We start from the raw sequence: 17,474 nt of genomic DNA on the forward strand, positions 1-17,474 counted from the left end.
GGACAGCAGGTGCAAAGGCACCAGAGCCAACACCAAAAGTATGCATTTCATTATTGTGAGCTTGATCAAGACTGTAATCCAAATTTCTCTTCAAGTTCCTACTGTGGAGCACCAGATACAGAGTGTTAAGTCCTACTCAGATGGCTTTATTTCATCCTTTGTGGGTATATAGTGCAAATGACAATAGGTATGGATCTAAAGGCAAGGAAATGGAAAAGAACTGCCAGTTAGAAAAGCTATTGTGCTTCAGAGGAAAGGGCTGGTTCTGTAACAAGGGAGTTAAATGATTTGCATCCAGTTGGTAACTGCTGTTCATTTTAAACTGTTGTTATTAAGAACTTGTGGGAAATAAATCCTCAGTATTCCATTTCTCCCAGTCACTTGTGTTGCTCTTTCACTTTGCTCCGAGACAATGAGGGCAGTGTGTCTCATGATTCAGTCACTTTCCACTTTCTGAGTCTCCTGTCCTCTGGTTAATTACACAAGAACATACAAATGAATCATGACTGGATTTCATGCCTAAGGAGATCTGTGCTCATCTTAAGCTTAGCACAATCTGCCCAAGTTTTATCTGGTGCCCAAGTCTGGTCAGCAGCATTGTCTTTGTCTCCCTTCATGTGCTGTGTTGTGTTCTGCTGTAGAAGTGGATCTGTAGTGGGAAGCTGCTGGCAATGAAACCCAGTGCCTACACTGTCCCTGTTGTGAGAGGTTTCATAGAATCATAGAATGGTTTGGATTGGAAGGGACCTTAAAAATCATCTAGTTCCATTCCCCCTGTGAAAGACAGAGACACCTTCCACTAGAGCAGGGTGCTCAAGGTACTATTCAACTTGGCCTTGAACACCTCCATGGAGGGGGCATCCACAGCCTCCCTGGGCAACCTGTTCCAGTGTCTCACCACCCTCACTGTCAAGAGTTTCATTCTGATATCCAGTCTAAATCTACCCTCTTCCAGTTTAGAGCCATTCCCTCTCATCCTATCACTCCAAACCCATGTAAAAAGTCCCAGCTTTCTTGTAGCCCCCCTATGTTGGAGCATGTCCATCCACTGGTTTGGTTTCACACACTCTGAGGTTATTCTGCAGCTGAAGTGTGGCAGTTTGGGACCACAGGGAGAGCTGCTTTAAAATACTCTTCTGATCCAGAACAAAGCTCTAACAAAGGCACATCAGATGAATTCCAAGTCCTCATCACCTCATCATTTCTATTCTTATGTTCTTGTAACTAAGGCATTGACAGCTAAAATCAAGATGGAAAAGACCTGGCCCTTGAAGAGTGCAGGCAGCTAAAGAACATACTTGATCACTGAAGATGCAGGGAGCCTCTCATAAACAATCACCAGGCAACTCCTGAAATCTGATGAAAACCAAAACTTAATCCATGACTGAGATCTGTAAGTTTTCCATGAAATTGTTGGCTGGCTGTGCTCAAACAGCTGTGATGTTAGCTTCAGCTAGCAGAAGCAGGTGCAGCTCCAGTTCTCACAGGCCAGGTCCGGTGACTGGCAGCAGAGGGGGGCTGCCAATCAACACCATTTCCTGTAGCCTGTACTGCTTCTCTTTCCAGAGCAGGAGTTTTCAGCTGACCTGGCTGTCCTCACCATCTCCACTCTGGCTGTCAAGAAAAGATGGAGGCCTGATTTTCATGGCTGAGTATTTCAGTGAGTACCACATCCCATGCCACGTAGACCACACCAGACCATCATCGTGGGGGCCACTGTACTTCCCTCTCCTGTAGTAGCGCCCGTTGAGGTTTACAGCATGGCACCTTGTGACGATGCAGGAGGGGGAGAGAAAGGAGATGAGGTTTAGTCTGGGAAGGCATTGCACTGTGACAGTGAAGAAGAGTTTTCACACAGTACCAGGGCAAGATGCACTGACAGATTGGGAGACCCAGCTCTATCTGTCTGTACCGAACTGGTTATCCAAGTCGTACCACAGCCTGTGGAGATCTGCTTACTGCACTGCGTGGAACCTAGAGAAGTATGTGGGTCATCTTAAAGCAGACACCTGCACTGCTCAGGTAATTCAATGTGTTGACTCCTTCAGGTGTATTAATTAAGCACATGATTCAATTGCTTAAACAGGGGTGTAGTGCCATTTGGTAGGATCCAGCTCAAGCACAGGCAGCTGGAAATGCAGATGCCTTTTAACCGAGGGAAATCCCACTGCTGATGAACATTTTTGTAGCTCCACTCCATTTGCATGTGATGAGAACCTGCTCAAAGAAAAGGCTCATCCTGCACTAAAGCAGAGAAAAACTGAGGGCAGTGTGTCCATGCTGCAACAGCTGGTGAGCCTGAGTTCCTTTCTGTTGATGGGTAGGGTATGCTCAAATGACATCAGCAAGACTGCTCAGGAGCAGCTTACAACAGAACAATATTCTTTACACATACTTCACCTTGCAGTGGCTACAATTGCTTTCTTTCCTGGGGCACAACCCAAAGCACTCTAAGGAGTTCTAGTTGGGCTCTTTTCCTTCCAGGTAACCTTCCCCCTCCCTCCCCCTGCATTATTGTGACCCATTGTTTTAAATGAAAGGGAGTTAGCCGTGGCCAGTTCCCTAAAATGAATGCAACTCCCCTCTTTGCTTCATAATGACAGAAGCAGATTGCTTTCCTTTGAGGATCTGCAGCGATGTGAACCTCTCAGCTTTGGCAAGTGCACACAGCAACCTCCAGCTGCTCTAAGGCAGGCAAGTCCTCTCCACTGAACAGCCACCCACACTCTGTGCCCCAGAAAGGAACCAGCTTCCCTCCATACCTGTTAAACCACCAGCCACCCTTGTTCTCTGAGGCACAGTTGCCGGCCAGGAAGCGATCGTGGTCCCTGTCAGATGTGGTGAACTGCATCCCTCTGTGAGAGGCTGACCACTGCTCTTCAAAACTGCTCCCTCCAGACAGAGCGTCGCCGGCGTTGCCAGAGTAGGAGCCAAACCATAACCTGTAACTGGCCTGCCAGAACACAGGGAGCATGTCTGCAGTGCCCTTCCTCCTGCTTTTGAGATCAGATTGGCTCTGGCCATTGTGCCCCCTGTCCAAAGCGTGGCTGTTGAACTCAAGGCTGACCTGGACCCATGCTTCAATGATTCCAGTGTAGCTCAACAGGGATTTACACTTTCAAGAAGCTGCTGCTGCAAGGGGCCTTCAGGCTTTAATACCTGTCCATAACCATTTGATACATCATACAACAAGCTGGAAGGCTCTTCCTTAGATTATCATGAGCTTGGCAGAAAGCTCTATGAGGAGAGGCTGAGGGAGCTGGGGTTGCTTAGCCTGGAGCAGAGAAGGCTCAGAGGAGACCTTCTTGCTCTCTGCAACTCCCTGAAGGGAGGTTGTAGCCAGCTGGGGGGTTGGTCTCTTCTCCCAGGCAACCAGCACCAGAACAAGAGGACACAGTCTCAAGCTGTGCCAGGGGAGGTTTAGGCTGGATGTTAGGAAGGAGTTGTTCACAGAAAGAGAGATTGGCCATTGGGATGTGCTGCCCAGGGAGGTGGTGGAGTCACCATCACTGGAAGTGTTTAAGAAGAGCCTGGATGAGGCACTTGGAGCCATGGTTTAGTTGATTAGATGGTGTTGGGTGATAGGTTGGACTGGATGATCTCAAAGTTCCTTTCCAACCTGGTCTGGTCTGGTCTAGTCTAGTCTAGTCAAAACTGTGCCAAGTAGTGGTCTTCATAAGCTGCTGAGTTGTTCAGATAGAATTATTCCTTAGGAATTGTGCTCCTCCAAGAACTAAAAGCCATCTGATTTCTAGATAAATGATCCAGTCCTGACAGGAATCCTTAGAACATTTCCACTGTGCACAGCTAACAGATCTCAGAAACCTTTGATATGAGAGAGATGACTGCTTTTGTGCTGTGGGTTTTCTCCTTTCATCATTTTGTTTCTGAAAACACAGGACTAAGGCATTAAAATGAGGTTGTCCATACTCTTCATTAAAAAACCCCAACTGCAAACCAAATTCCATGTGCACATTTCTGGAGTGGGGAACCAAGGCTGGTCCAGGCAGTGGAATTCAAGTCCTTGTTTGTTCAGGCTACTTAGGTGTGGTGTTCAGAAAGGTGAAAATGCAAAGAGCAGGGCACTGCCTAAAGCTAGGAAGAAAACATGGAAATACAGAGATGTGTCTGTCTTTGGCCTGTCTGTGTCTGTCTCACCAAGTGTAGTGCTACAGGAGCTTCAAGATAGGGAGCTGCTCTTTCAAAGCTTTGATTAGAGTTCCCTGTTTCCTTTTAAAACAAAGAGGGCTTGTTCTGTTGGTTGCTGTTTATGTGGCAGCCTGAAACACTCTTCCAGGAAGGAGGAGAACAGGGTTCATTTCCTTTGCAGAGGTGCAAACTATTATGTCCTCCCTCACAGAAGACTTTTACCTATAAGGGTCAAGGTAAATGCATGTGGGAATCCCTGTACCCTGCAGCAGAGAGCTGCCCTCCATGCAGCAGCAGAGTTAGCAAGAGGGCACCTGCATGGCCACCTGGTCCCTTAGGCACTTAGCTGTCGTAAGGAATAAGCCCCAGGCTTACATCCCTGCTCCCAGGGCTGTTTGTCATTCAGCCAAATCAGAAAGCCTAGGGAACCAGAGCAGGTAAGTTTTGCAGAGCTGTAATCACAACCCTGATAGACTAGACTAGACTAGACTAGACTAGAATTAACCAGGTTGGAAAAGACCTTTGAGATCATTGAGTCCAACCTATCACCCAACACCATCTGATCAACTCAACCATGGCACCAAGCACCCCATCCAGTCTCTTCCTAAACACCTCCAGGGATGGTGACTCCACCACCTCCCTGGGCAGCTGATGCTAAACAAGCAGATGCCCACCCTCACAGGCAAGCCAAGCAAACTGCTCTGTTCTTTACCTGCTCGTTTGCAAGCTGGAAACGTTCATAGATGGCATAACGTCTCTCCCCGTGCCAGTCCATCAGGTCAATCTTTAAGGAGGTCTCCCCTAAACACAAAGTGGTGTCCTGTTAGATGAACTGTCTCATACCAACTGGAAAGCAATCTGTGGAGGGAGAATCCATGCAGGGAGAGTCCATGCACCTCTAGTGAGCAGGTCATAGATGTGGTCATTGCCCAGCCAGTATTCATCATTCTTGCCCTGGAATCTCCCAAATCCCAGTTTGTAATCATCCCACTTCCTGCAGTGAGATACAAGTATCCATTTCAGCATGTAAGAGAATTAGTTTGTGATGCTTGGCTATGGCAGCAATCCCATCTGTATCTCTAGACACCGTTTCCTACAAGTATGTGCTTCGCCCCAAGCTGAGCTGGGATTTGTCTCTCTGCCTTGGACGTGAATGGAACTCACAGCTCACCCCTGCTAAACCTGTGCTCATGCATACTGGGATCAAACCTTCAAACTGCCAGATGCAGGGCTTGCAGAATGAGGTTGTCAGTTAGATGGGAAAGGAAAGCAGCAGCTGTCATACTGCTCTTCAGCAAAGCACCTGATACTGTTCTTCAGGAAGTCATCATTAAAACGCACTCCTGAGTGGAAAGAAAAGCTGCAGCCTGTGACAGGCTGCAGTCTTGGATGTGTGGTGGTACAGTGAAGCATCAGAAAGTGTTCAGAAGCTGCAAACAAAAGCTTGCAGATGAAGTTCAAAGGAAAATACCTGTTTTGCTTTGTGTTCCTGCTGCTTTTAAATCTGATCTTGGTTCACTGACCACTCTCACCTCTTCTTTTTCCCAGGATCACTTTGGATGTGGCAACTCAGCTATCAAAGATATAAACCTGCTTTTCATCAGTGTTCTCTGACCTCATCTTTCCAAGAGAAAGCTCCCAGTGTTACCTTCTTCTCACCATTTCATTTATGTCTTACCTTTCATATTATGATGTACTACCTGTGCATCATCATTTCCAGGCTCACTGGCCCAGTGTTTATTCCCTCTCCCATGCAGTTGCTAGGGATGTTCATTCTGCCTGGCCTACATACTAGCCAGTGCACTGTTTCAGAGTATTTTTCATTCACCTGTGCTGAGAGCTGAACTATCACAGCTACATAGCTGCCACTGTGGGCAAGGGAGCTTAGAGCCAGCTGAGGTGACTTTGCAAGGCACTGCACTGACTGTAAGAGAGCCCAGACATGCCATGATACTGTGTGTGCTGTGACAGAGAGTTAATCTGCATGGGGAACATGTCCTCTTTACTGTGATACCAGAGCATCTCTCCTCCTGGGTATTTGCAGGTGAAAGTCAGCTCTCTGGGGTTTTGCAGAGAGGAAGGACAATCTTGGAGCGGTGGTTTGGCATCTCTTGAATGGTGCTGAATGCAATTCCTGATCACATACTGTTTTCAGCAGGTCTCAGCCTGTGCTGAGAGCAGATCCCTGCCAGTTTGGATCCTTCAACAGCCTCCAGTAATGACAAAGCCAATCGGCACACATGTGCAGAGAGGCCACGGGAAAGATGTTACAGGTTCATTTTGAAGACGGCCTCCTGCTGCTAACATCGACCTCTCCTAAAGCACAGCGTTGTCTTCCCCACTCCTGCTTCTCAGAGGCAGGGTTGGGCCAGGCAGCAGGACAGGGGCGGGCTGGAGGCCTGGCTGCGAGCCCTGCTGAGGCAGCCGCAGTGCACCCACCGGTTGAAGTCCTCCCTGCCGCCGCTGCGCCGCTGGATGACGGTCCAGCCCCCCCCGTCGGACATGTCGCAGTATGCCAGGAAGGGCTCCCGCCCTGCCCTGGGCCTCAGCCGGTAGTAGCCACTCTCTGTCTTCCTCCTGTTGTACACTGCAGAGCAATCTAGGCAAAGGGTTACTGGTTGGTAACGGGGCTGGGGGAAAGCGAAGGGCTATGTGCAGCCAAGAGGAGACACCACGGAGAGGCTGTGTGGGACAGGGACTCTTGACCGGCCTGCACGTAGCCCTGCAGAGCCAAAGCAGGTGGGTCAGCAAGGTAGCAGCACCATGGGTTTACAAGCCAAAGAGCAGCAGGGCCTGAGAACCTTTACAGCCATGCCCTCTGAGGGGGTCATTCTCAAGTCTTTGGTGAGATAAAGGATGGCTGCAGCTCAGGCTGGGGCTATAATATGGGAGTGATGCAGGACAGAGACTGGGTCTATCAGCAAGATCATATGCAGGGAACTTGATTTGCATGTGGAAGATAACCTCATCTGCACTTCATATTGGATCAGGGCCCAAAATCTCTTTAAGGAGAGGCTAAACCCCTGTGGCCAGCTCTACAAGGGCTGTGTCAGAGGAGAGCCTTTCAGGAACTCAGTGTTTCACACTTCCAGTGTAATGCCCACGAAGGATAAAATGTTGGCCACCACACACAGTGCCAGTTAGGACCATTTTCTCAGAGTGGCACCAAGGAGCAGAGGCCTGCTACTGTGCCACAGCCACGGGGACAACTGAGGAACAGGGAGGCTGGGCTCCTTCAAACAGGTTTCAGTGGTCACAGCTGAGCCAGGCAGCCTGGGCTCCCCTAAGCAATTCAGGGGAAATGGGCTCTCCAAGAGCAGGACCCCTCTCTGCCTAAAGCAGATGTTTGAAGTAGGTCTGATGGAAAACACCTGAGAGGTGCCTTGTCCTCCCTGCACCAGAGCCCCAGGTGAGAAGCCCAGTTGCAGATATTATTTGTGGTTGTAGCTGGGCCATAGCTACCTAAAGCTGGGTCAGCTGGCTCTGGACCCAGGGGATGTCTGCTGGTACCAGGGTCATCAGTTTGCCCTTCTCCTCCCCGTGTACCTGACTGCATTTTGACACACAGCACACCTTAAACATTCTAAAACCTTGAGCAGGGTCACTGGGACACTGCAGTGAGAAACGAACACTGCAGCAAGCTGGAGTGCCATACACTGTGGCAAACTGTACCTTGGTCATAGACGATCAAATTCCCACTGGTTGTGGGCAGAAGTGTTTCATGCTGCACACTCCTGTTGCCTGAGAACAGCCCACTCCTTGTTCTATGGTAAGTGTTCTCCAGGATGTCCTTCAGCTGCAGTTCATACAAGTAAAGCAAGTCTTGAAGGTGTTTTAACCTTTGTCTTAATTTGTTGTTGTCTAAGAGGCAGGTATCTTTTTCCTGTGGAGAGGAAACCCCCCAACAACCCACACTTCAATCAGTGATAAGAACAGAGAGGCAGAGAGAGAAGTAGCAGCTGTCTCCCCTGGACCCTGACAGATGACACTGTGGCTCAAGACAATTTGCTGGTGGTCTCTCCCCAGGATACATGAATCTTGCACAGAGTGAGCTGTTGAACTGAATGCCTCAGAAGAGGGCTGACATATGCAGAAAGCTACTCTGGACAAAACCCATTTGTCTTAACTCCCTTTTAGTGAACCCAAAGGGAGTGCTTGCAAACAGTGAAACTGCTCAGGGTAATAAGGGGAGGGAAACTTGGCTCCTGCACTGAAGACAGGCAAAACTAGAGGGGTTCCTGAAATGCCTTCTTGTAAAGCTGGAAGATAAAAGAGCTGGTATTTGGCACAAACCAGCTGAAAGCAGTGAGCCTACAGCGCTCTAACTTCAGAGCCTCATTCCCATAGCATAGATCAGAATCTGACCCACACTGGCTGGGGTAAATATTCTCAGCAAGGATCCAGTCTTTGGCTGCTGTTACTCCATTAAAAACAAAACAAAGCAGAGCAAAATCTCTTCTAAGCCAACCAAGGAAACCCGTGCCACCAACCCCACATTGGCTGTTGCTGCTTGCACAAGCTAGCTCGAGTGATGCCAGGTCGGCACCACTTCTAGGCACAAGCAAGACAAGCAGTTGCCAATGACAGCAGACTTCCAAGCATGCACAAATGTGGCTCAAACGTGGCCTCCCAGCTGCCTCTTGCTCCTCCTAGGCCTGTTGGTTGTCCTCCACAGGTGAGGATTCCCAGGCTGGAGGCACACAGGGGCCTGCTGCAGACAGCCCTGAGCTCACCAAACTCTGCTTGTCAAGCTCTGCACGTTGTCAGGATAGCCCAGGAAACACCTGCTCGTCAGAAGGCTACAGCTTGCCTCAGACTGTGTGTACCCCTTCTCCCTTTTAAAAATCACAAACAAGGGAACACAATTTCCCTTGAGGGGATGAAGTGGCCAGAAAATTGCTTTTTTTAAAGAAAAAAGGTTTGGTTGTTGTTAACTTCTTGGTAATGTCAGTCCAGCCACCCTGAGAGCTGCACAGCCCCTAATGCCAAGAAAACCCTGCATTATCAGGACAGCAAGAGCAACCTTGCTTTAGCTGCAGCCAGCAGCCTTTTTGCTCTGCTTTTGGAAGTGTCTGTTCCTCTTGTGGGGGAGCTCCTATTGCTGTGTGACTGGAAATCACTTGTGTAGACAAGAGCTAAAAAATACACACCGAGAGCCTGGGCGCAGGGGAGCTGAAGTTGACCAGGAGAAGGAGCAGCAACAACCAGGGCATCATCATCATGCTCATTTCTTAGCACCTGAAAAGAATCACACAATCATAGAATCAACAAGGTTGGAAAAGACCTCACAGATCATCAAGTCCAACCTGTCACCCAAGACCTCATGACTAACTAAACCATGGCTTCCAGTGCCACATCCAATCCCCTCTTGAACACCTCCAGGGATGGGGACTCCACCACCTCCCTGGGCAGCACATTCCAATGGCTAACAACTCTCTCTGGGAAGAGCTTTCTCTTCACTTCAAGCCTGAAGTTGAGGTGAGGTGAAAGGGCATCATCATCATGCTCATCTCTTAGCACCTGAAAAGAAGCACTGGCAGCCTGCACTGGGCACTTCTTTAGTTCCTGTTGCAGCTTAATCCCCACACCCTAACGTTTAATTCCCTAGAGAAAGCTTCAGGCTTTACCAAGGAGGTTGCTTGAACCTACAGGCAGAAGAAAATCAGGAAGAAAATGCATGTTAGATGAGAAGCTGAGGCACCAGTGCAGTATGCTGATAGGGCAATTGAGACTGAGGTCCAAACCCCTACTTCCCTGGAGATGTGAAGACCCAGTATGACTCTCCAGCAGCCTCTACTCCTTCTCCTGAGTGCCCAGACAGACAGAAGGTTACTCAGCAATAATGCCCCCTTGGGGCACTTTGGCTGGCCAGAATCACAGTCCACATTCAGTTCAAACTGCCCCATAAGGAATTCTGGCTCCTTGTTGAGTGAGTGCAGGCCCTCCACGGTCCATGGAGGTCAAAGGCAGAGTGACCATGGGATAGTTTTTGTGTGGATTTCAGTGGAAAAGGTTGCTGCTGCTGGCCTGCCCCAGAGCACAGATGAGGCTTCAGTCAGTCTCATCCAGGAAAAGCAGCGAGTGAGCAGCACCGGGAACGTGCAGCTCGGCGGGAGGGAACAGGACAGATTGTGTGCAGGGTGTTTGTGTGGGGCTCTGGAAGGAAAATCAGAAAGAATGTTTAAAAGTCTGCACAACAGGCTAAACCAAACTCCCTTGCTTCACATCTGGAAGTGATGCAGAAACTTAGCTGCCAGCTATGTGCTCAGAGTGATGCACTCTGGTTCTGCCGCAGCTCCATTGGCATCCCCCCATGCCAGGGCTGCTTCCGGAGCCCGCGAAGCTGCTGGGACAGAGGAGCCATCTGCCAAGCTGGGCAGGCAGGGCCCAAAGCAAGCTGAGAGGAGCAGTGCCCCATGGAAGTCAGCCGTATAAGATGCTGTGCCGGTGGGTGCCCCAGCACGTGGCATTTTCCTAGCTGATACAGGTTCAGCATGTCGGTGAGGAACCTCCCAGCCCATGACCATTGTCATGCACACCACCCCCAGCTGTGCCGGCGGCGGCAGCACCAGCGCTGAGGCCAGAATCCAGCCCCATGTGGTGCGTGTGGGTGGAGGCAGAAAGACGACAGGAGGGATGGGTTTGAGCCCCTGAAAAACCAGACAGTGTAGAGCAGAGGGAAAGAAAGCAGCTTTGCTTACACCTTTACCCACACACAGGAAGCGCACGTACCTGTAAGGCGCCTTTCCTTCAGACCTCCTCCTGTCAAGATTCTTTCTCTTGGAAGTGAACTGTAAGAGAAAGTGATCATAAACCTGGCTGCATTTCCAGAGGTTGATGAGATCTTCCCCTCCAGATGGCCCACACCAAAGGCACAAACAACATTTCACAGCACTAGGCAGAAAAGACGATTGCAGTTCCTGACGTGAAGGAGCCACCCAACCCCCAGGTTACCTGTTGTTACCCAGCACCCATGCTGCTGCTTCCCAGTGAGGAGAGACGGCAGGTTTCTGTCAGTGCTGCTCTGCAATGGAGAGTGGCTCTGCTGGCTGCACTCTGGTACCCACCTTATTTGACTGGGAAGCTCAACCGAGGCTGAACTTCGTTAAGTGTTTCCATGAATCGCTCGGATTCAAGCTCCCTGTGGGAGTTCTACCTCATGCTAATGCAGCCAGGCTCATTTCTGCAAGTCTTACAAGGTGGAAATAACACAGCTTTCCCCTTCAGCATTCCTTTAGCTGCTCAGTCTGGTTTATAACCGAGAGCACAGCACAGCTGTAACGCCAAAGGAGCTGCACATCTGAAGCCAGAAGCCAACACAGGGTTATGAAGCAAGAGTTGCTATTCCACTGGAATCTCTGGAGGCTTGCAGTTGTGTAACTCCCCTCCGAGTGGGATGATTCGATTTGCTGGTAACACAAACAAGGACATTTGTGGAAGAGCAACAACAACAAAAGAACAAACAGAGGAGCAAGCAGATGGGTGCCTCCCTTTGTGTCCAAGGAATTACAGATTATTTCACAGACAACAGCAGCAATGTTCCATTTTACAGAGCTGTGGTCAGAGCAGGCGCCCCAGGGACACACAGGCTTCTGCCTCACTCTCCAGGAAAGCAGGACTGTCCTGCTAGCACCGAGTACAGAGCTGCTGTTTGTTTCTTGAAGACTGCATTCCCCACCTCCCCCAGGACCTGCTGACCCATTTCACTGCCAGAGGATTATGCAAACACTTGTGCTCTGCCCCCACTCTGCGGCTGGGTTTGGAAGCCGTGCAGCCAGCAGCAGGGTGTCCAGGTCCCGTGCTCCCGGGGAGCTGCACGCTATCCCCTGGGGCTTACACCCTCAGCAGCATCTCCTTCTCAGCTGGAGCCAGCCAGCCAGCGCTTGAGACATTGTGCACCAGTTTAGGCTCTTGCCCAGCCAGCCAGTGTCCTCCTTTGCCTGTAAGCACCTCCCAGTGCCGAGGGAGTGGGATGGCCATGGGCCCGGGTCTGCCGTGGCAGTGCTGATTCCTCCTGCATATGGCCCCTGGCTGTCTGCAGGGCCATATGGCCACGGAGCATTGGGTTGCCCACTTCTGCAGGCCTGGAGGGCCTCACACATGTGTATTATGTGACTAGAGCTTCTCAGGAGTAGGACCCAAACTCCAACTGTCCTTCAGGGCCCCCCAAAATGCTTCTCAAAACCAAGACACTTGGAACACTCTCATGCTGTCTTGAGGACTCCACCAGTGTTAGCCTCACCAATGTCTGCATGTGAGAAACTGAGACAGCTGCAATGTGTTTCTTGCATATCTGCCTCACTGTGAACTTATTTTCCTGGGCTGGATGGAGCTTTAGGAACATCTGAAGCGTAAGAGAGGAGCTGTCATGAGGTTGAATTAATGTGAGCTGGGTCTAGCAGGAGGGTGTGCTCATGTACTGCTCCACTGGCCCAGAGCTAAAACAATCAAGTTCACCATAAAGAACATGGACACTGTGTGATCGCTGATGCTGTTTCCTCACACATGTTTAAGTCCATAGGCAATGGGACTGTAAATGCTCTTCTGTTCTGTGTCTGTTTGGGTTTGTGGGTTGATGCTTGGTGGTTTTTTCCCTGGAATACACATGCTTCAGACATATTTTGCAGTGCAAACTCCTCTTGAGTTACTTGGAAGAAGATCAAATTCCTTCTTCCTAAGATACTCAGTGACCTTGTCAGCAAGTAATAACAGTTTCATTAACTAACAACCTTCCCACCCTGCTCTCCGTCCAGGAAAAGATGCTGAATAACAGTCATGAAAAACTATTATTCACACCACAAGCAGAGAAGTGATGCAAACTGGTAGGAAAATGTGAATGAAGAGAGTGGCTTTGTGCAGTCCTGGGATGCTGAGCTCTCCTAGAAAGGATGGCTTCAGATGAAGATGTGAAGATGACATCCAATGGCCACTCATGCCCCCAGAGCCTAATTCACACCCCACCGTACCCAAGACTGTGGTGGCATCTCAAAACTCACCCAAGGTCCTCATTCTAGTGTGGGGTGTCCCTGCCCATGGCAGGTGGGTTGGGACTAGATGTTCCTTGTGGTCCCTTCCAACCCTGACTGATTCTATGATTCTTAAAGGGGAAAGGGAATAAATGAGGTGGCCTGCTTCAGACTCCGAAGCAAGTACAGAGATCTCATTTTTTCACAGCAAGAGTCTGACTGCCTACCCTAAAAATATTCAGAGCAGCCTAGAGCCAGCTCCAAGCCAAACAGCTCCTTTGCACTGAATCCAGCTGCTTTATGCATTTGCTGTTATTTGTATATTTTTGCTCTTCTCCATCACATCCCACCTCCCATGAACGTCCTGCTCACTGGGAGACACCAGCTGCCTTTACAGGCACTGCAGGTGTGGGGGTGCCCAGGCTCTTGATGGGTGAGCTGCTACACATCTTCTGCAGCACTCTGGGCTGCCAGGCCTTCTCAATCAAAGTCAGCTTGTTCAGCCTGTAACAAGTGTTCTGCTTTTTAAAAACCTAGCCACAAAGGGGTTTCACCAAAGGTAAGATGAATGTGAAAGCTCAGGGTGACCTCAGCCGCTGCAGCTCCAGCCCACGGAACAACCGAAACCAGCGCCCGTGCCTGGAAAGCCTGAGGTGGGTGAGCAAGCAGCAACCACAGGAATCTGTGCACAAAGCAGCAGCAGTGGTGGCAGACCATGGACCGTGCCAGATCTGCGTGGTTTGATAACGTTCAAAGAGCAAAGGCATCATGCAGCCTAGCTAATGAGTCTGCATGCCGTCTCTGTGGAGTATCTAATGGGTTGACACAACAAATGTAATTAGCTTGTAAGTTCCTGAGGGCAAGCACAGGTCCAAGCAGTCTCACTGGCATCAGGAATAGCTGTACCAAAGAGAATTAGTCACAAGGCCAGAGGGAGTATGAGGATTATCTGCAAGATTTTCTACCTACCTTAGGTCAGAGAATTCCCCTGACCTAATTCACTCCCATTTGAACTAGAGCATTGTTTTGAGAAAAAGAAATTGGGGTGTAAAATACTCAGTGATGAAGAACCAGCCTCAGAAGTCAGGATGCTCTTCCAGTGCTTACTCACTCTGTTAGTTATTATTTGCCCTGAGTCTGAATCTGCCAGGTCTCGTCCCGCAGCCTTTCATCCACGTGCCTTACGCTGAGAAGCAGAAGACCCTCTCTGCTCCCAGATGTCTTTTTCTCTGCTTGAGGCTAGTTCCAAGTACACAAAATCTGAGTGCTTTGGCTGCAGGCATATGTGCTGGGAGAAAGCCAGCAGGGTCATGGAGTGAGGGGTTGCATGGAGCTTGCATGACTGGAGACCATGGCACAAGCATTTCCCAAGGGAAGAGCACTAGGGTAGAACACCTGGCTGGCATAGGAGGGGAGGAAGGGCAAGAACAAGGTCTGCTCCCGGGGTGGTTTCATTCAGTGTTGTTAAATGCAGAACATGTACATAGACCTCTGTGGCATTCACAGAAGAACTGCAGGCTCTGGAGGGATCTCTGCAGCCCAACAGAGAAGTGCCCAATCAACTTAATTGCTACTAGGGTTAGGCAGTTGCTGAAGTACCTTTCTAGATCTGAATGTTGAAGCTTTAAATCTGCTTCCACCCCTTTGGGGGCATCCAGACCTTTTTCCAGATCCAGCCTTGTCCAAATGTGATCAAGTCACTCTTCTCCTATCAGAACATAGCTTTGAGCTCCTTGATGCAGACAGGACAAGGGGCACTTTGCAGCCTTTCACTCCCATCACAGCTCGTCCCTCTTTCTTCTGGAGCGGTGGTTAGCGGAACTGGAGAGCCGAGAGTGCACAGGAGCCAAGGAAAGAGCTCAAACAATATTTCCAAAACAGATTTTTTCTTTTCTTTTTGTGTATCCAAGGATCTTCTTCATCCTTTTGCCACAGAGCTACATTCCACAACCACCTGTGGCTGGCTACTCCCTGTTGCTGCCTCAGGACTTTGCAGAATTACCTGCTTCCATCCTGCAGTGACTGATGCTCCAAGTCTGACCTGCCATGGTGTTACTCACTGGCTTGCAACACGGGAGAACTGAGTTAAGAAATGCCTGCCAGCCTTATGAAATGTACACACATACCTCATGCAGGTGGCAAATGCCTCTCAGTGATAGTCTGCAGGACTGGAAATGAGATCAAGGGGTTCTTTTAAAGATGGTCCTTCAGGCATCAGGGGCTAAAAAGCATCATCCTGAGGTCCTTTGTTCTAAGGCTGATGGTGCCTGTATGGAAATGCACATTGCTGGCTCACCTGCACTGGCCACATCTTACACTGGACTCGGTGCTAGGCAGCCTTTCTTCTTCTGTCTGGGATCTTATCTGGGGCATGGTTCAAATCACAACAACACAACACTGAACTGTGGAAGGTAACACCCAGTCCCTGCAGAACCTCCCTGGGAAGGAACTGCTGAAGGATGGTTCTCCCTTCAGCTATTTTAGGACTAGTGTGAACCAGACTGAGCTTATCTTCTTCTACCTTTTCAATCAAATGTGATTTTCTAGCCAGGGAGTTGCTTACAGAAGCAGCAGAAAGCTTTTTGTTAGTAACACTTGTGATCTTGGTTTAGAAATATAAATTAGTTTGAGAGAGATTATTTTGCCTAATCCCACGTTGATTTGCATTAGTAACAGCAATTATTTATTGCCATGATCACTGAATTTCTTTAATACCATGTTAGTTGAGGCCTCTGCCTGCTCTGCTCTCCTGTTGCCTGGGAGCAAAGCCAAGCTGACAGAGCTGTGATCACCAGCTCATATGATCTACCTGCTTCGAATATGGGCAGAGCATTTATCTTCCCCCCACTTATCTCCACATTGCTGCTCTCCCAAGCCTTAAATAACTGACTCTTTCTGGGCTGTGTCTCTGAAGAGCATCACAAACAAACGAGCCATTCCCACCCATGGCCGAGTCTGTCAAATTAAGAGAGTCTGTTTACCATCCTCTGTTACTTCTGGAATGTAAAGCATGCCATTAGTCCTCTAGGATGCACACACTTCATCCTGCTCTCTACCCAGTGTGGAACTGGATTATTTAGTGAACATTTCAATCTCCTCTGCATTTTGTTGACAACTCTGGCATTTTACTGTTGAATAATTGCCAAGGGATCAGAGCTGGGTTCTGAGGGGGTTTTAAATGCCAGCATCAAAAGTTAACAGCAAAATGCAATGAAAATTATATAGAATGGAATGGAATGGAATGGAATGGAATGGAATGGAATAGAATAGAATAGGATAGAATGGAGTGGAATGGAATGGAATGGAATGGAATGGAATAAACCAGGTTGGAAGAGACCTTCAAGATCACCACGTCCAACCTATCATCCAACACCACCCAATCAACTAACCCATGGCACCAAGCACCCTGTCATTTACAAGTCCTGAATCTAGAACCCAGAATATTGTCAATGCTTCCTTCTTGTTTGTAGCTTTATGAACCTGGGATCCTCTTCCTAAGTTGTCCTACGCTGCCTGAAAGCTAAAAATGTGATTTTGTTAATTGTTAAAGTTTGGGGGTTGGGTTTGTTTGGTGGTTTGGGTTTTTTTTCAGCCATCTGACTCTAGAATTGGGTTTTAAACAAAAATAGAGCAACCACCAGGAAGCTCATGGTGACACATCAGAGCTAGCAAATCTTCTGCATCACCAGTGCTGTAAGACTGACAGCACTGAGAGGAGCAGCTGCAGTGTTCTCATGGGCAATGTGGAGTCTACCTGCAGGGTGAAAAATTGATTGCTGTATTGATTTTTGTTTTAAAATGCATCTGCAGCCTCTAGCAAGCTAGTCCATTTACAGCCCTGGCATTCAGTCTGAGTGCCAAACCAGAAGCCTCCTACCTGTAGCCTGTCCTTTGGTTGTTACAGGTTGTTCTGTTGCTTAAATAACCAAACTGCCTTCCTGCCTTGGTGCTTTCAGAGCTCAGGACAGGGGAATCGGACTGGTGTATTTCTCTTCTCTAGCACAGACCTCCTCATGAAGGGAGCCCAGAGGCATAAGCTCCTGCTGAGAGTCTTAGAGTAACTCACAGGATATCCACAAGGTCCACAGGATGAAGACTGTAGTAAATCATAGAATCATAGACTCAATAAGGTTGGAAAAGACCTCAGAGATCATCAAGTCCAACCTGTCACCCAACACCTCCTGACTAACTACACCATGGCACCAAGTGCCACATCCAATCCCCTCTTGAACACCTCCAGGGATGGTGACTCCACCACCTCCCTGGGCAGCACATCCCAGTGGCCAATCTCTCTTGCTGGGAAGAACTTTCTCCTCACCTCCAGCCTAAACCTCCCCTGGTGCAGCTTGAGACTGTGTC

The 17,474-nt window shown here is 49.1% G+C and overlaps 1 protein-coding gene across 1 annotated transcript; it reads right to left on the reverse strand.

The window, feature by feature from the left end:
• Positions 1 to 1,544: 1,544 nt before the first annotated feature.
• LOC104307600 (fibrinogen-like protein 1) lies at positions 1,545 to 9,377 on the reverse strand. Its single transcript, XM_009908679.2, has 7 exons — positions 9,300 to 9,377; positions 7,822 to 8,032; positions 6,589 to 6,748; positions 5,046 to 5,143; positions 4,862 to 4,950; positions 2,763 to 2,953; positions 1,545 to 1,767 (listed from the first exon to the last, which is right to left on the reverse strand). The coding sequence occupies exons 1-7, from the start codon at positions 9,375 to 9,377 to the stop codon at positions 1,578 to 1,580; spliced, it is 1,017 nt and encodes a 338-aa protein (XP_009906981.2). The 3' UTR covers positions 1,545 to 1,577.
• Positions 9,378 to 17,474: the final 8,097 nt, after the last annotated feature.

This window comes from Dryobates pubescens, chromosome 7, assembly GCF_014839835.1.
Source record: "Dryobates pubescens isolate bDryPub1 chromosome 7, bDryPub1.pri, whole genome shotgun sequence".
NCBI lineage: Eukaryota > Metazoa > Chordata > Aves > Piciformes > Picidae > Dryobates > Dryobates pubescens.